General features: G+C 45.3%; 1 protein-coding gene across 1 annotated transcript in view; it reads left to right on the top strand.

Moving 5' to 3' along the window:
- Window positions 1-20,146, top strand: part of garnl3 (GTPase activating Rap/RanGAP domain like 3) — a 357,427-nt gene that overhangs the window by 242,200 nt on the left and 95,081 nt on the right. Inside the window, 4 exon segments of the mRNA XM_073052650.1 lie at window positions 2,233-2,341; window positions 10,806-10,851; window positions 14,257-14,363; window positions 16,868-16,983. Of these exon segments, the coding sequence (XP_072908751.1) occupies window positions 2,233-2,341; window positions 10,806-10,851; window positions 14,257-14,363; window positions 16,868-16,983 (378 nt within the window).

Genomic DNA, 20,146 nt, shown 5'->3' with positions numbered 1-20,146 from the left:
AGAGGCAATGTCCAGATTGGTTCCAGGTGACAGGAAGGCAACAGAAACTCAAATAACCTCGTGTTACAACAGTGGTGTGCAGAAGAGCATCTCTGAATGCACGACACGTCAAAGCTTGAAGTGGATGGGATACAGCAGCAGAAGACCATGAACGTACACTCAGTGGCCACTTTATTAGGTACAGGAGGCACCTAATAAGGTGGCTGCTGACTATATTTATGCCTTGAAATTCATTCCTCTCGTGGCGATATATTCTTCCTTCAAATACTAAATCTGTTGTCTGAATTCTAAAGGGGTAGCACTCATCATTTAACATTACCAACCGAGGATGCGTTTCTTTGCTTTCAGTTACTGTTTTTGTTCCTTTCCCGAGGACGGCTCTGACTTTTGCTGCCCTCGCTTGTGATCATTACCAATTCATATCTGACCTTCTGTGCTTGTGCACCGTTGGCAGATATTTCCCTTCTCATTATTTTTTGCCCGCAAACTGACGGCATCAACGCAAACGAGCTTCTGCGGCATAGATGTGCAGAAAATAGCCGACAGTTTTACTTCCTGCCTCGAACCATCCCCAGTAAGGTCATTAGGCTTCTAACCGTGCTGGAGAATTTGAAGAGAGATATCTCTGCTCGGTGGAATTCCTTTACTCTTAGCTATTTTCAGTATATTTTCAATCAACATGTCAATCCCTTTGCTAAAGTTGGAGACATTTGAAAGGTCAGCTCGGTTTTTCGATGACAATTTATTCTTGTTATTTCTGTTTTCCACGGAAGAACTTATTGTTTTATTAAGTTTTATTTCTTGAGTCAACAGCTTCCCTTCTTCTTCCCGTATGTTAATAATATTTCATATTCCAGACTTCTGTGCTGAGACCCAGGGTAGAGATGCCAGCTTTAGGATATGATATTAAACCTGCTGGTTTAGGTGGGTAGGGGAAAGGTGGATGTCGAAGTTTATGTATTTATTTATTTATCGAGATGCGGCGTGAAACAGGCCCTTCCGCCCTTTCGACAATCCCTGATTTAATCCTCACCTAATCACAGGACAATTTACAAGGACCTATTAACCTTCTAACCGATACGTCTTTGGACTGCGGGAGGAAACTGGAGCAGCTGGAGGAAACCCATGCAGTCGTGGGGAGAAAGTCCAAACTCCTTACAGACAGCGGTGGGAGCTGGACCCAGCTCGGGGTCGCCTTTACTGTAAAGCGTTGTGCTAACCTCCGTGCTACCGTGCCACCCCATGTATAAGAATTATAGTCCCTCCCTCCGTGTATAATTATTGCAATTTAATTTAACTAATTAAATAAACCTGGAACAAAAAGAAGCGAAGTATCAGGGACCATGGAGACCACTTGACCCACATGGGTTGAAGTTCACCATTCTCAACTGGCTGGTGGCATAGTGGCATCAGCTCTGGACTTTGGGGCGAGGTCCACAAAAGGGAAGACCCGTGTGTGTTGTCCATGGCAATGTTAATCCCAGAAGGAAGTTAGGAGAGTTGGAATATGGTTCCAACCTTTCTGACCATACAGAAGGTGGTGGGGCTTCTGTTGGATAGAACAAATGGACGTCTATAAAGGAGAGATAATGCTGAGGAGGTTTTACAAGGCATTGGTCAGATCATATAGAACATTGTGAGCAGTTTTTGGTCCCTTATCTGAGAAAGGATGTGTTGGCATTGGACAGGGTCCAAAGGAGGTTCACGCGAATGATCCCAGAATGAGGAATGGTTAATGTATGAGGAATATTTGAAGGCTCTGGTCCTGCACTCGCTGGGGGGGCAGGGGTCTCATTGAAACCTAACAAATATTGAAAGGTCTAGATAGAGTGGACATGGAGGGGATGTTTCCTATAGAGGGGGAGTCTAGGACCTGAGGACACAGCTTCAGACTACGAGAACAAAGATGAGGAGATGTTTCTTTAGCCAGAGGGTGGTGAATCTGTGAAATTTATTGCCGTAGACAGTTGCGAAGGCCAAATCATTGAGTATATTTAAAGTAAAGGTTGATAGGTTCTTGATTAGTGAGGGCATCAAAGATTACAGGGAGAAGGCAGGAGAATGGGGTTGATTGGGATAATGAATCAGCCATGATGGAATGACGGAGCAGCCTCACTGGGCCAAATGGCCTGATTCTGCTCCTATCTCTTACTATCTTATGCTGATTCCTTCATCACTGGCTGTACGGCAGTAGATATAAACTCACATCAATTCTGAATCTTTGCCTTTCAGGTGGAGAGGAAACGACACATTGGGAACGACATTGTAACCATAGTGTTCCAAGAAGGAGAGGACTCATCGCCATCTTTCAAACCTTCTATGATCCGATCGCACTTCACACGTATCCTCTTCTCTTGTACTAAGGATGAATACCTTTGGTCTAAAGGCGTGTGCCCCATTTAGATTACCCTTTTTCATTTTGAACATCTTCCACAAATCCAATACCTCCCTGGTATTGAAGACAACGCTGATGCTCAGCAAAGAGCTTAGTCCATGCTGTCACCTTGTACCAGTACGGGAGTTTTGAGGGAGGCGGCTGAAGATCTGTGGGCTGGTTTCCGATCCCTCAGTCTGTTCCCATGGGCAATGGCAGACTGGCCTGTTACAGTTTCACTGGGATAAGGCAAGTTCTGCAGCTGCAGTGTCTGCTCACGAATGAACAAGTCTGGAGATCTTTGTTCAGTGGGTGTAGCATTGTGTTAGGATGTGGTTGCAACCCTTCTAATGTTTTCCTCCAGAGTAACACACACAAAAAGGCTGGAGGAACTCAGCAGGTCAGGCAGCATCTATGGAGGGGAAACAGTTGGCTTTTTTGGGCCGGGACCCTTCATCAGGACTGGAGAGGAAGGATGTGAAGGGTGTGGACCCCTCTTAGCTCTTCTCTTTTTCTTACCTATCACCACCTATTGGTGTTCCTCCTCCTTTCCTTTCCATGGTTCACTCTCCTCTCCTTTCAGACTCCTTCTCCTCCAGCCCTTTACCTCTTCCACCTCTCACCTCCTAGCTTCTCACCATTCTTGCTCCCCCACCCACCTGGCTTCACCTATCACCTTCTAGCTTGTACCAATTCCCCTCCCCCCCTTCCTTTCCAGTCCTGATGAAGGGTCTCAGCCCGAGGTGCTGACTCTTTATTCCTCTCCATCGTTGCTGCTCAACATGCTGAGTTCCTCCAGCAGTCTGTATGTGTTACTCTGGATTTCCAGTAGTTTGTATGTGTTACTCTGGATTTCCAGCAGTTTGTATGTGTTGCTCTGGATTTCCAGCAGTTTGTATGTGTTATTCTCGATTTCCAGCAGTTTGTATGTGTTACTCTGGATTTCTAGCAGTTTGTATGTGTTGCTCTGGATTTCCAGCAGTTTGTATGTGTTATTCTGGATTTCCAGCAGTTTGTATGTGTTACTCTGGATTTCCAGCAGTTTGTATGTGTTACTCTGGATTTTCCAGCAGTTTGTATGTGTTACTCTGGATTTCCAGCAGTCTGTATGTGTTGCTCTGGATTTCCAGCAGTTTGTATGTGTTGCTCTGGATTTCCAGCAGTTTGTATGGGTTACTCTGGATTTTTAGCATCTGCTGAATCTCTTGTGTTGATGTTTTCTTTCGTCCTGCTGGTGGAGGTGAGAATGGTGTTTGGGGTAGTGAAGTAAGGTGGTTTTAATAGAGGATCTATTGCAATTGAACAAAGACAAACCAGGAGAAAACTTCCTAAGTGTTAGAACCTGTTAATCACTGACAGTTCCTCCAAAACCTGGGGCCTCTACTGTCTAGAAAATGAAATATCCCAAACTTGACCAATTAAGATAATGATGTCTAATTAATTACATTAATCCGTTCTGTCTGCACAATGGTCCCTATCCCTCCATTCTCTGCCCATTCATGTACCTATGTAAAAGCTTCTCAAAAGTCTCTGTCATATTCGCCTCTATTACCACCCCTGGCAGTGCATTCCAAACATCAAACACAAAGTACACTGCAGATGCTGTGGTCAAATCAACACGTACAAACAAGCTGGATGAACTCAGCAGGTCAGGCAGCATCCGTTGAAAGGAGCAGTCAACGTTTCAGGTTGAGACTGAAAGTCCTGACGAAGGGTCTCGGCCCGAACCGTTGACTGCTCCTTTCAACGGATGCTGCCCGACCTGCTGAGTTCCTCCAGCTTGTTTGTACGTGTTTATTCCAAACATCTGCCCCTCTCTGTGTAAAAAATAACTTGCCTCGTACATCTCCTTTGGCCTTTCCCCCTCTCACCTTAAATCAGGGGTTCCCAACCTTTTTTTATGTCATGGGTCAATACCATTCAGCAAAGGGTCTGTGGACCCCAGGTTGGGAACCCCTACCTTAAATGCATGTTCTCTAATACTTGGCATTTCAATTTTGGGGAAAAGATAAAGCTGTTTACTCTATCTGTGCTTTTCATAATCTTCTAAACCAGATCCCAACTGAGCCTCTCCTCTGCACTCCAGGGAAAACAACCCGAGCTTTCCCAACCTCTCCTTTAGTTAGAATTCTGGTAAACCTCCTCTGCACCCTCTCCAGAGCCCCCGTATCCTTTCCATCACATGACTTCTGATGAGAGTGCGGCTCATGGTGTGAGCTCAAATAGGGCAGCAGGCTGGAAACATCAAAGTTAGTATCCTGAGCTTGAGAAGTGAATGCTGACCGTCCACAGGACTTAACCCAGGTCCTGAACGCTGACCGTCCACAGGACTTAACCCAGGTCCTGAACGCTGACCATCCACAGGACTTAACCCAGGTCCTGAACGCTGACCGTCCACAGGACTTATCCCAGGTCCTGAACGCTGACCGTCCAAAACGCTGACCGTCCACAGGACTTATCCCAGGTCCTGAACGCTGACCGTCCAAAACGCTGACCGTCCACAGGACTTATCCCAGGTCCTGAACGCTGACCGTCCACAGGACTTATCCCAGGTCCTGAACGCTGACCGTCCACAGGACTTATCCCAGGTCCTGAACGCTGACCGTCCAAAACGCTGACCGTCCACAGGACTTATCCCAGGTTCTAAACGCTGACCATCCAAAACACTGACCGTCCACAGGACTTATCCCAGGTCCTAAACGCTGACCGTCCACAGGACTTATCCCAGGTTCTAAACGCTGACCGTCCAAAACGCTGACCGTCCACAGGACTTATCCCAGGTTCTAAACGCTGACCGTCCAAAACGCTGACAGTCCACAGGACTTATCCCAGGTTCTAAACGCTGACCGTCCAAAACGCTGACAGTCCACAGGACTTATCCCAGGTCCTAAACGCTGACCGTCCACAGGACTTAACCCAGGTCCTGAATGCTGACCGTCCACAGGACTTATCCCAGGTCCTGAACGCTGACCGTCCACAGGACTTATCCCAGGTCCTGAACGCTGACCGTCCACAGGACTTATCCCAGGTCCTGAACGCTGACCGTCCACAGGACTTAACCCAGGTCCTGAACGCTGACAGTCCACAGGACTTACCTCAGGTCCTGAACGCTGACCGGCCACAGGACTTATCCCAGGTCCTGAACGCTGACCGTCCACAGGACTTACCTCAGGTCCTGAACGCTGACCGTCCACAGGACTTATCCCAGGTCCTGAACGCTGACCGTCCACAGGACTTATCCCAGGTCCTAAACACTGACCATCCACAGGACTTAACCCAGGTCCTGAACGCTGACCATCCACAGGACTTAACCCAGGTCCTAAACACTGACCATCCACAGGACTTAACCCAGGTCCTGAACGCTGACCGTCCACAGGACTTAACCCAGGTCCTGAACACTGACCGTCCACAGGACTTAACCCAGGTCCTGAACGCTGACCGTCCACAGGACTTAACCCAGGTCCTGAACGCTGACCATCCACAGGACTTATCCCAGGTCCTGAACGCTGACCGTCCACAGGACTTAACCCAGGTCCTGAACGCTGACCATCCACAGGACTTATCCCAGGTCCTGAACGCTGACCGTCCAAAACGCTGACCGTCCACAGGACTTATCCCAGGTCCTGAATGCTGACCGTCCACAGGACTTAACCCAGGTCCTGAACGCTGACCGTCCACAGGACTTAACCCAGGTCCTGAACGCTGACAGTCCACAGGACTTATCCCAGGTCCTGAACGCTGACCGTCCACAGGACTTACCTCAGGTCCTGAACGCTGACCGTCCACAGGACTTAACCCAGGTCCTGAACGCTGACAGTCCACAGGACTTATCCCAGGTCCTGAACGCTGACCGTCCACAGGACTTACCTCAGGTCCTGAACGCTGACCGTCCACAGGACTTATCCCAGGTCCTGAACGCTGACCGTCCACAGGACTTATCCCAGGTCCTGAACGCTGACCGTCCACAGGACTTATCCCAGGTCCTGAACGCTGACCGTCCACAGGACTTACCTCAGGTCCTGAACGCTGACCGTCCACAGGACTTAACCCAGGTCCTGAATACAGTGCTACTCTTCCCACAGCTTGGTTTCAGTTATTAGGTTTCCACTGGTAATTCACAGCGGATTTCTTGTTCAATTTAAAGATGAAATCTTGACCTTAATTTATGGCTGTTTATACATGTCTGGTACTTATGTCAAAATGGCCATTCTGTGCTTAACAGGGAGCTAGGCTTGCCTTTGTCTCTCCAGTATCTGGATACAAGGAACCAGACTTATGAACAGTTCTTGCATTGCTTGGTCTCCTGTTACAGTGAGTAAAGATTTTTTATGAACATTACTGTTCACTTTGCCTTGCACTCCTTCAGCATGACACTTCTTCATCCTACAGATAGTTCCCTCTGCTGCCACTGGTAGTGTTTCTTGCCTCCTCTTCGACCGAGGCAGCCTCTTGGAATTGAGGATGCCTCGGCTCCACTCCGGTCCGCTCAGTTCCACTCGTTTCCTTTGGTTCCACTCCAGTTCCCTGGCTCCACTCCGGTCCGCTCAGTTCCACTCGGTTCCTTTGGTTCCACTCCAGTTCCCTGGCTCCACTCCGGTCCACTCGGTTCCACTCCGGTTCCTTTGGTTCCTGTTCAATTCCCTTGGTTCCAGTCCCGTTCTGTGAAAAGTGATGTGACGGGTAGACAGGAGGGTGAAGAAGCTACGTCTCGCTGCCCTTCATCAGTCAGGGTGCTGAGTAGAACGTTGAGGTATTATGTTGCAGTGGTACATGATGCAGGCAAGGTTGCCTTCGGAGTATTGTGTTCAGTTTTGGTCACCCTGCTGTAGGAAATGGCTGGCAGGGTGGAGATACGTCTGTACCAAAGGAGGTGCAAGGTGCTGCTTCCCTCCGCTATCCTGCAGGTCACCCTTGGGCAAGTGTAGCACTTGCCCCTGATCCCCCTGATCAGGGTCACATGAAGCCATGGGAGCAGGTGGTGGAAGGTCGTATGAGCAGCTGGTACCGATCACAAGTCCTGACATCAGGCAGACAATCTCTGAAGAGGATTGATAATGACTGGGGTCACCCATCTTGTAAAGACACTGGCCAGAAGAAGACAATGGCAAACCACTTCTGTAGGAAAAAAGTTTACCAAGAACGATCATGGTCACCATGATGGCCCACGTCATACGACACAGCACATAACAAACGACCATTGTAGTAAAGATGCTATAAAGCTGGGAAGAGTGCGGAGAAGATTTATGAGGATGTTGTCAGGAGTTGAGGGATTGGGTTATAAGGAGAGATTGGACAGCCTAGGTCTTTGGACCTAGGGGTGTAGGAAACTGAAGGGTGATCTTGTAGAGATGGTTAAAACCATGAGGAGCGTAGATAGAGTGGATACATGCAGCCTTTTCCCCAGTGTTGAGAAATCTAAAAAACAGAGGACATAGGCTGAAGGAGAGGGATTTGATAGGAACCTGAGCGACAGCATTTTCACATTCTGCTACATACTCCCAGTGGCCACTGTTTTAGGTATCTTCTGTACCTAATAAGACAGTCACTGAGTGTAAATTCATGGTCATCTTCTGCTATAGACCGTCCACTTCAAGGTTTGATGTGTTGTACATTCAGAGATGCTCTTCTGCACAAACCGTTGTAACACGTGGTTATTTGAGTTACTGCCACCTTCCTGTCAGCTTGAACCAGTCTGGCCATTCTCCTTTGACCTTTCATTAACAAAGCATTTTGTGCACAGAACTGCCATTCACTTGATTTTTTGGGGGGGTTTTTGCACCATTCTGCGGAGCAAAAGGTTTCCCAACCTGGGGTCCACGGACCCCTTGCTTAATGGTATTGGTCCATGGCATTAAAAAGGTTGGGATCCCCTGTTCTAGAGACAGTTGTGTGTGAAAATGCTAGGGGACCATTAGTTTCTGAGATATTCAACCCACCCTGTCCGCACGAACAATCATTCCGTGGTCAGAGTCACTTAGATCATTTCTTCCCCATTCTGATGTTTGATCTGAACAACAGATGAACCTCTTGACCATGTCTGCATGCTTTTATGCATTGAGCTGCTGCTACCTGGATTGGCTGATTAGATATTAGCATTAATGAGCGGGTGTACGTAATGCATTTGTCACTAAGTGTGTGTAGGATGAGCTGCCAAAGGAAGTAGTTGATGAAGGTCCATTAGCAAAAGATAAAAGACATTTGGGCAGATACATGGATATGAAAGGTAAAGGGGAATATGGGTCAAATGGGGTTGACTTGGATGGGCAATGTGGCTGGCATAGATGAGTTGTGCTGAAGGGCCTGTCTTCTTGTTGTATGACTCTGTGATTTAAATTTGTGTTTGGAAGCTCCTTGATCATATTGGGCAAGTCTGCAGACAGGTGCACTTGGGAATCGGAGAGGGGTTGATTGATGGATTGTGGATGCTGAGAGATTATTCCCTAAGATCGGAGAAACTAGATGTAAGGGTGGCCGTTTTAGTCCAAGATGAAGAGCAATTTCTTTTTCAGATGTTTATAAATTTGTGGAACTGCTGTGGGTACTCAGTCAGAAAGTAAATTAGATGTTGGCACCCATAGATTTTTAATCTTCGATGAATTTAGAAATGGGATAAGTTTGTGCACTAGAGGAATTGGTATTGGTTTATTGTATCATGTGCCAAGGTACAGTGAAAAGCTCGTCCTGCAGATCAAATGCATGCAGGAATTAGGGTTCTTTTCCCATCGCTGTCAGTAAGGAGGTTGCAGGTTCTCCCCATGACCACCTGGGTTTCCTCTCACTTTCCAACAATGTTCGGGTTAGGATTAGCAAGTTGTGGGTAAGCTATGTTGCACCAGAAGCATAGCGACAATTGCGGACTGCCCTCCGCACATTCAGTGTAGTTTTAAACTGAATTTGATTTAGAGATTCAGCACAGTAACTGGCCTTACCAATCTGATGAGCCTGCGCCACCCAGTTACGCCCCATGTGGCCAATTAACCTACTAACCCAACACACACACAAAATGCTGGTGGAACACAGCATCTATAGGGAGAAGCGCTGTCGACGTTTCGGGCCGAGACCCTTCGTCAGGACAAACCTACTAACCCATATGTATTTGGACTGTGGAAGGAAGCAGGCACCAGGAGGAAAATCGTGCTGTCACAGGAATTGAACTCTGGTTGTTGGTGCTGCAAAGTGATGTACAAAATGCTACACTGTCCTCAGACTATGATAGTCATTGACACAAACAACGCATCTCACTGTGTGTTTTCGATGTTTTGATGTACATGTGACAAAAAAGACTAAACTCCCTCTAAATCTTTACACAGTGCATTGAGGTAGGACAAGGTAAAAGATTAACAATAAAGTGTAACAGCTACTGAGAAAGTGTAGAGCAGGTAAACATTAAAGTGCAAGATCGTAACGAGCTTGATTATGAGGTCAAGAGTCCCTCTTATTGTAGCAGAGAACTATTTAATAGTCTTATTACAGTGGAGTAGAAGCTGTTCTCAAGGTGCTATATCAACCATAGTCATAGAGAAACAGGCTAGAGAGGTCCGCTTCTGTTTTGGGAATGCAGTAGGTTTTGATATCATGTTTTCCTGTTTTGGAAAGTCACTCAGAAAATTGTTTATTCCTCAATTAGCTTCAGAAACCAAGTACAAAGAAAACTACGGAATTTTCTCAGATTTTGAGCTCTTAGTGAATTAACGTCAGCATCATGTTGTGAATAGTCATTGCGAAAAAAAAGCTTGATCACAAAATTGAGAGCTCACGTTCAAGTTCAAGTTTATTGTTATTTGACTGTACGTATATATAACCAAACGAAATAATGTTGCTCCGGACTATTGTGCACCCACAGAACGTGTATCACACACACAGCACATAAAACAAAATACTATCATAGTTAAATATAATTCAAAAATGTGGCATAAGTAAACATTAAACTGCTCGCTGTGGTAGTGACGTGACCTCAGTGGTGGCGGGGAACTCACTAGTCTCACAGACTAAGGGAAGAAACTGTTACGCAGTCTGGTGGTCCTAGTCTGTTTTCTATCTCCTTTCTGATGGTAATCGGTCAAGGAGATTGTGGGAATTCTTCGGGGTCCTTTGTGCACAACATTGCGGTTGATGTCACAAATCGGCGGGAGGGAGACCCCGGTGACCTCTTGGCGGTGTTTACTATCCTCGCGGTCCGATACCTTGCAGTTTCCGTACCACACAGTGGTGGCGGTAAAACAATTTGAGGTGAGAACTAAGCTTGGAGTTCTTTTGTCAGCTATGATTAAATAACTAAATTATTATCTTAAGTGAGAACCAAGGTAAGCATGAATAATTTAACTCAAATATTCTGTTGTCAGTTATCTATTATAGTTTGTTAATGTCTGCTTTAAACCATGGCTTAGTATTAATATGAAAAGTGTGGTTATTTCTTTAGCTTTTGACACAGATATTTTTGCCTTAGTCCGATATAACAAACAAAATGACAGCTACAGGTAAGTCTGATTTTTTAAATAGTATGCTTTGTTTTACTTTACAATGAATGAGGGAAGATCAGTGCTGGTGGTGGTTAAAGAGGACAAAGGTGAGGCTTTATATCTGAGTGATTTTCTTGCACCTTGCTGTGACGCTACAGGAACCCAGCCATCTCGACCACGGTTCAGTCCCTTTAGAATGGCCGAGGGCTGACCTTGTGGCTGAGTCACGCTTCTTACTGCCGTTAACGCTGCTGGTATACAGGGCAGCAAAGAAGGGTCTTCATCTCTATCTGTCCATCCAGTTGCATACAGATATAGAAGGATTCCTCTTTGCTGTTTCTGTAGCAATTTTGTTTTGCTACTCAGGGTTGTTAGTCCTGAGCTGAACCCCCAAACCAGGAGGATCAGTGGACCAAGCTTAGTCTGGCCTCTACCCTTTGACCTGTTTTATATGGGTGACACAAACAATAGCCAAAGCACAAGGCCCTGACTCCAGCCAGCATAGCTCTCCGGGTCATTAAGGCATGCATGTCTTCAAACCCTACAACAAGTTTGAGGTTCTCTAGAAGGTGGGTTACATTGAAATTGTTGCCTTAATTTTCTTGCAAGGAGAGCAACAGTAGCAGGAGGGGAATGTACGTGATTAAAAGAGGGTTAGGAGCGAGCAACTGTGGCAAGGCACAATAATTTTACCATGAGCATCACCAATTTATGGCTCCAGTGTAAAGCTTCCTGCAACCCAATCCCCATGACACCCACATGGTCCTTTTCCCTCGCAGCTCCATTTTGCTCGATGTTCCTTTCACTATAATCCAGAAAATACTAATAAATAAATCCTAGTACAAAGAAGTCCTGCTAATATCGAGCGACTCATGCCGGTCCTGATGAAGAGTCTCGGCCCAAAAACGCCAACTATTTACTCTAAGGCAACATGAGTGAATCTGCAGATGCTGGAAATAAATAAAAACACAAAATGCTGGCAGAACTCAGCAGGCCAGACAGCATCTATGGGAGGAGGTAGTGACGACGTTTTGGGCCGAAACCCTTCATCAGGAGTGAGAAACCCTACACACATACTCCCATAAAGTTCTATTAAAATTTGATGCACTTGTCAAATGCGATAAACGCAGTGGTCAGTTTACCTTCGTTCAACGATAGATCGACTTCTTTCAGAAAGTTCCTTGTCCAGGCCATGCTCACTCTTGCTCCTGCCATCAGGAGGGGGCAACTGGGGCCTCAGGACTCGCACCACCAGGTTCGGGAACAGCTATTGACTTCAGCCCTCAACCATCAGGCTCTTGAACCAGAGGGGATAACTTCACTGAAGTTCACTCACCCCATCACTAAACTGTCCCCACAGCCTATAGACTCACTTTCAAAGAATCTTCAACTCACGTTCTCCGTATTTATTGCTAATTTTTTTCCTTTTGTATTTGCGGTTTGTTGAATAATGCACATTGGTCGTTTGTATGCCCTGTAGGGTGCGGTCTTTCATTCATTCTATAATAGTTCATGGATTTGCTGAGTATGCTCACAAGAAAATGAATCTCAGGGTTGTGTATGGTGACATGCTGCATATGTACTTTGATAATAAGTTTACTTTGAACTTTTGTAAATGGTAGTCAGCGGAGAGAATGCCTCCTTTACTTCCCATCTGTCTGTGCAGACGTCTGACTGCTGGATTCATTTTTTGTCCTCTCTGATACAGAGTCTGAAGGTCTTTTGACATTTACTTTTGGTTCAGTTCTTCACTTGTTATTTGTGATCAGAACGCTAAAGTCTTTTCAGTTATTAATCAGTCGAGAGATGTGTCAAGTGCTGCTTTCTGCAAAACACAGCTAAATTGAAATGGCAACAGTGATAATTACAGTCCAGCTCAAATATTATGTTAGTTATTAATTTGTTTCATTTTCTTTCATGTTTTTTGCTTCACTTCCGGATTTCTCACCATTCTGGAGCTGGGCCTTTGTCCTATTCAGTATCTACCGGTTCTGATCAATCTCGTTCCTCCACTTCCCTGTCAGCTCTTCTCCCCCAGGCACAGAAACAACCCTTTGACATGCCCACCAGCAAACATGTATTTTACACCAATCCCCACTCCCCCATCAGCTCCCACTCGCCTACACCAGGGGCAATTCATAGCCACCACTTCCCCTCCCAACCTGCACTTCTTCAGGATGTGGGAGGAAATTAGAGTGCCCAGAACACATCCACGTGAATACTCCACAAAGCACTGAAAATCAGGATTGAGCCCCGGTCAGTAATCGGGGTTCAATTCCTGCTGCTCTCTGTACAGAGTTCATATGTTCTCCCAGTGACTGCATGGGTTTCTTCCTCTTCCTTCCAAACACATGCGGGTTAGTAAGATGTGGGCATTCTATGTTGGCACTGGAAGTAGGGCAACATTTGCGAGCTACTGCCAGCACACCTGTGGACAGGATTGGTCGTTGCCACAAACAACACATTTCATTGTATGTTTCAATATTTCGATGTATGTGATGAACAAAGCTAATCTTTTAGGTGGCCATGGGGCCTCAGTACTACCTGCCGTACCACTGTTCTTCCCACTGGGTCGTGGGGATTTTCAGCTGTTTGCCACTGCCAAGGTGCCAACTGATAAAGGGTCTCAGCTCAAAATGTTGACTGTTTTATTAATTTTCATAAACACTGCCTAGCCTGCTGAGTTCCTCCAGTATTTTGTCCTGATGTAGGTCCTCAGCCGGAAACATTGACTTTTTAATCCTCTCTGTAGATCCTGCCTGACCCACTGAGTTCCTCCAGCTCTGGGTTTCTAGCATCTGCAGAATCCCTTGTGTGCATGTTCTACTGCCCTGTATCATTCTTAAAGCAAAATGAATGTAAATATGGACTCACTTGCTGCCAACACGTAAAAGGAGTTAAAAACAAGCAGAGTTTTTAATGTTCCCACTCTTTGTGTTGAGCAGTTCAATCTCTGCTAATATTAACAACATTAAGGCAGGTAAAATTACTTCAGACTTTATCTTATACTGCTGGAAGCCATCAGACCCATTTGTTCCCCTCTTTGAATAACAAAAGGAAATATTAAAGTGATAAAAATCACAAGATATTGACATAACTCACCTCAGCTGCACTAAGGCTCACTTACTACAACTTACAGACTCACTCTCAAGGACTCTTTACCACAATGTTCACAGAATTATTTGTTTTAATTTGCACAAGGTCTTCTTTTGCACATTGGTGGTTTATCAGTCTTTGTTCATGTATAGTATTTTGTAAATTCCGCTGGATTTCTTTATTTTTCTGTAAATGCCTGGATGAAAATGAATCTCAAGGTTGCACACAGTGACATAATCATGCTTTGATAATAAATCTACTTTGAACTTTGATGAATGTTGCATACTGTATGATTTCTGACGATGTTCACTTGTTTTTGTGTAACAGACTTAAGATATTTTCTGAAGAAAGCGTCCCACTGTTTGGGCCTCCTCTACCATCTCCTCCAGTCTTTACAGACCATCATGAGTTCAGGGACTTCGTTCTAGTCAAATGTAAGTCTGCCTTTCTTGGAACACCGTTCCATTCCGGGGACCAAGGCACTATCGCAAATAATGAACTACCATAAAAAATCCATGGCACTAAACAAGCAGTAAAGAGTTATTGAAGAGTGAATATTAACCTGGATCAGCTCTGAGGTGAGGCAGAAGGCTGGTCTGCAGGTCAGTGGGTGGAAAAATGATCAGGGAGGATGAATGAGGAGTTTCTAGGGGAGGTGGAGATGAACTAGAACTAGGGGACATAACCTCAAGATTCTGGAGATTAGATTTGCGATGGAGATGAGGAGGACTGCTTTTCACAGAGAGTGGTGAATCTGTGGAATTCTCTGCCCAACGAAGCAGTGAAGGCTACCTCAGTAAATAAATATCTAAGACAAGGTTGGATAGATTTTTGCTTAGATGGGGAATTAAAGGTTATGGGGAAAAGGCAGGTAGGTGGAGGTGAGCCCATGGCCAGATCAGCCATGATCTTATTGAATGGCGGAGCAGGCTCGACCGGCCGGGTGGCCGACTCCGGCTCCTGCTTCTTTTGTTCTTATGTGTGGGGTCTGAGGAGAACAGGTGAGAAAAAAATTATGGGTCATACCTTTGCCGTGCTCCCATCTCTGGGCTAAGAACTTAATATGGAAATCCCATATAGTCATACAGCGCAGAACTAGGCCCTTCAGCCCAACGAGCCTGTGCCAGCCTAAAGTCCTTCCCAGTAGACCACACGAGCAGTGTGGTCTCGTTGGTTTCCTCTGGGTCCTCCCGTTCCCTCCCATGTTGGCAGGGTTACGCTGGTGCCGAAAGCACGGTGTTGCTTGTGGGCTGCCCCCCCATCACGTTCTCGACACAAACAACATATTTCACTGCATGTTGTGACAACTAAAGCCAACTTTGATATTTTGATGTTTTTTCTTTGAACGACTAAATGGTTTTTCTTTGTTTCGTGGCTATCTGGAGAAGACGAATCTCAGAGTTGTATACTGCATACATACTTTGATAATAAACGAACCTTCCAACCTCTTCTTTAAATCGTTTTTAATCCGTGTACCTAGGCAACAGTCTTTGAAAAATTAAAGTTGTCATTGTACCTGCCTCAGCCACTTCGTCTGGCTTATTCTCTGTAATACTGGATGTTACACTCAGTGACCATTTTATTCGGTATGGGAGTGGATCCCTGCAGAGTCCTCTGCTGCTCCAGACGATCCACTTCCGGCTTCAATGCATTGTGCATTCGGAGTTGTTATTCTGCACAGCACTGTTATAACGCATGGTTCTTTGAATTCCTGACACCTTCTTGTCAGCTTGAACCAGTCTCCTCTGACCTCCCTCATTAACAATGCATTTTTGCCCACAGAGCTGCCACTCTGTGGTTTTTATTTGTTGCACCATTCTCTGTAAAACTAGAGGCTGTTGTGCATGAAAATCGCAGGAGATCAGCAGTTTCTGAGATACTCAAACCACCCCGTCTGGCACCAACAACCATTCCATGGTTAAAGTCACTTAGATCACATTTCCCCCCCCCCCCCCCCATTCTCATGTTTGGTGTGAACAACAACTGAACCTCTTAACCTCGTCTGCATGCTTTTGTGTATTGAGTTGCTGCCACACGATCGGCTAATTAGATATTTGTATTAACAGTCGGATGTAGAAGTATTCCTAATAAAGTGGCCACTGAATGTATTTCTATTAATGCTCCTGCATAGTTTTAATGCAGATTTTGTTTTAGGGTGCACACAGTAGAATAATATATTCTGAGCGAACCTGGTAAAGTGCCAGAAACAGGCCCAGGGGAGTTTTGGGGGGGACAGGTACTGGGATTCCGATGAGTTTAAAGGGACTGAGGGAACCAGGCTTTCAGTGTGTGACAGGGAATATAGGTACTCAGCCAGTTAGATACCGAACCACTGGCAGTTCTAAATTGTCCGATAGTAGATTAACAGAGTCTTACTGTACAGGAATTTGCTAAATAGGGAAGTTGCCAACTGGACACTTTGAGAAAGCAGACTGCAACAAATAATGACTTGCCATCTTTACCCCCATCTGGAAAAGGGAATAAATAAGACAGGATCAGTTCATTTTAAAAGCATGAGAACCATAAGGCTCAGCAGCAGAATGAGGCCATTTGGCCCATCGAGTCTGCTCTGCCATTCTGTCATGGCTGATTTATTATCTCTCTCAACCCCATTCTTCTGCCTTCTCTCCGTAACCTCACTAGTTAAGAGCCTATCAGCCTCTGCTTTAAATATACCCAATGACTTGGCCTCCACATCATCTGTGGTAATGATTTGCCACTCTCTGGTTAAAGAAATTCCTGCTCATCTCTGTTCTAAAGGGACGTTCTTTTGTTCTAAGACTGTGCCCTGTGGTCATAGACTCCCCCATTATAAGAAACATCATCTCCACGTCCACTCTGTATCCGATGGGTTTCAACCATATGCTCTCTCATTCTTCTGAACTCTAGCGAGCACCGGACACTGCTTACACTTGCTCTCTGATGTGTAATTTTTCAGTGATAAATGGCGAAAAGGCAACTCTGGAGACGCCAACATTCTCTCAGAAGCGTCAGCGTACGTTGGACATGTTGATAAGGTCTCTGTATCAGGATCTCATACCGGACTTGCACAAGGTACGACAGCTACTGATCTGTATTCACTGTCTGCATGAGGTTGCATGCCAGTAACGTCATGGAGTTTTATTGGCTCTGTATTGTTGCTACAAATCTTTTTTTTTTAAATCCGCCATTAACTCCAACCTCTGTAAATTCAAAAGAAAAAAATTATCAGCATGACTTGGGATATTGTGTTAATTTCTGGTCACTTAATTATAAGCAGGATGTGGAGATTTACCAGGATGCTGAGCGTGCCTTGGGAGGACAGGCTGGGCAAGCCTGGGCTTTTCTTTTTAGAGAGAAGGAAGATGAGAGTTGACCTGATCAAGGTGTACAAAGTGATAAGAGACATAGGTAGAGTGGATAGCTAAGGGCGAAATACCAAATAAGAGGGGGCTTAAGTTAAGCCGATTGGAGGAGGGGATATCAGAGGTAAGTTCTTTACCCAGAGACTAGTGGTTACGTGGAACACCCTGGCATGGGTGGTGGCAGAGGCAGATACATCAGGTGCATATTAGAGAGGTACGTGAATGATAGAAAAATGAGGGTCTGTGTAGGAGGGAAGGGTTAGATTGATCTTGGAGTAGGTTAAAAGGTTGGCACAACGTCTTGGGCTGAAGGGCCTGTACTGTGTTCTGTGTTCTATGACCGTTTTGATTCCTGCTCAGTATTGATCAAGCGGTTTCAATTTAACTACAGTTAAATGATTTATGCAAAATTTTGTTGTTAAGAAATAATGAATGTAAGTTAAAGGCATGGTAGCGCAGTGGTGAGCACAATGCTCGACAGCACAGGTGACCCAGGTTCGATTCCTGCCACTGCCTGTAAGCAGTTTGTACGCTTGCCCCGTGACCATGTGGGTCTCCTCCCACAGTCCAAAGATGAACAGGTTGGTAGGTTAATTGGTCATTGTAAATTGTCCCTGTGATTAAACTAGGATTAGATCAGCCGACTGCTGGCCAGCGTGGCTCAACGGGCTGGAAGGGCTGATTCCGCCCTGTAACTCAATAAAATTGAAAAAATTTAAAAAGCAGTTGGAGGAATTTCCTCCTTAAGGATACATATAAGGGTCCAGAATTAGGCCATGGGATTCCCTCAAGCTTGTTAATAGGATCATTGTGTGTCACAGACTCATAGAACACTGCCACACAGAAATAGGCTCTTCAGCCCATTCAGTTTATGCTGAACTGTTATACTGCCCAGTCCTATCAACCTGGACCCAGCCCATACCCCTCCCAACCATGTACTTACCCCAACTTCTCTTAGGTGTTGAAATCAAACCTGCATCCGCCACTTCCACTGGCAGCTCGTTCCACACTCTCTTCCCCCTCATGTTCCCCTTAAATATTTCACCTTTCACCCTGAACCTATGACCTCCTGTTCTAGTCTCACCCAACCTCAGTGGAAAACGTCTGCTTGTATTTATCCTCAGAATTTTGTCTACTTGTTTCATATCTTCTCTTATTCTCCTACGCTCCAGGGAATAGAGTCCTAACCTATTCAACCTTTCTCTACAATTCAGATTCTAAATTCCCAGTGTTAGATACATGGGTTATGACCAAGGGAAATATAGCTGGAGTCACTTAGCACGTTAGTGCAAGGGTGTTTATTTGGCATGTCAAAAGTCAAACTTACAAAAAGTAGCAGAAATAGTGACAAGAAAACTGCCAGTGTTTACAAAGAGAAAATCTACCAGAAAACACAATAATATCTCCATACTTTGTCCAGTGTGAACTCCCGGCAGCCCGGATCTCGCCCTCATTGAGGGTGAAGAGCACCAGGACATACCACCTTTAATTACCTACAAGGTTAACTTAAAACTACACATGAATTAGAATATGATGCACCCCACAATGTAGCTACAATCATATTACAAAATAAACTGAAGTATCTACCTTAAATACAGTATGCAAACACATATACATATCCCCAGTACTAAAGAAATGGAATATTCTGCTGTGTACGGCAGAAAAGGCCCCACAAAGCCAACCCGAGTGCATCAGCTCAGTGTAGGGCCCATTATGAGAATATACTGGGGAAGGCATTGAAGGCACCCACACAGCGTAACGACCACAGAGTAACAAGAGTGTGTGTGTGTGTGTGTGTGTGTGTGTGTGTGTGTGTGTGTGTGTGTGTGTGTGTGTGTGTGTGTGTGTGTGTGTGTGTACACATTTACCGAGTGCTCTCTGTCACACCCAGCAACGTCCTTGTAAATTTTCTCTGTACTCTTACAATCTTATTGATATCTTTCCTGTACGTAAGTGACCGGAACGGCACACAATATTCCAAACTCGACCTCAGCAACCAGCTTCGGTGCTTGTCCTGTACCTCAGGCACATGTCCCCAAATCTCCCACCCAACAATCCCTGCATCACTCTGATCCGTGAACCAACCAAAATGTTATTGAGGTCAGCGCTGAATAGTCTCAGTGGAGGCTGTTTAAATCCAACCTGCACAATGTCTGTTGCTGTCGAAGTTAATGCAGTAACTGCCTCTTCAATCCAAAGTGTTTCTGCCAACAGAGTAAATTAAAGACACTCAGGACCATAAGTCATGGGAGCAGAATTAGGCCATTTGGCCCATCAGGTCTGCTGTACCATTCTATCATGGCTGATCTCTCTCAGTCCCATTCTCCTGCCTTTTCCCCATAACCTTTGATGCCCTGACTAATCAAGAAGCTATCAACCTCCACTTTAAATATACTCAATGACTCGGCTCCACAGCTGTCTGTGGCAATGAATTTTACAGATTCACAAATCCTCATCTCTGTTCTAAATGGATATCCCTCTTTTCTTAGATAAGGGGCCCAAAACTGCTCACAGCACTCCATGTGCAATCTAACCAATGCCCTTTAATGCCTCAGCACTCTTTGCCTCCAGTCAGCAAGCCAGACTTCTATCCATGCTAGTATTTTGTCAAAGGCCTTCTGAAGATCCAAGTACTTGATGTCCACTGACTCTCCTTTATCTATCCTGCCTGTTATTTTCTCAAAGAATTCCAACAGATTTATCAGGCAAGATTTCCCCTTGAGGAAACCATGCTGACTTTGCATATTTTATCATGTGCCTGTAAGTACCCTGAAACCTCAGCCTTAATAATGGACTTCCAACATCTTCCCAATCACTGAGGTCAAACTAACTGGCCTATAATTTCCTCTCTTCTGCCTCTCTCCTTTCATAAA

Source organism: Hemitrygon akajei, chromosome 7, assembly GCF_048418815.1.
Source record: "Hemitrygon akajei chromosome 7, sHemAka1.3, whole genome shotgun sequence".
NCBI lineage: Eukaryota > Metazoa > Chordata > Chondrichthyes > Myliobatiformes > Dasyatidae > Hemitrygon > Hemitrygon akajei.
This window is presented reverse-complemented; position numbering and strand designations above follow the sequence as displayed.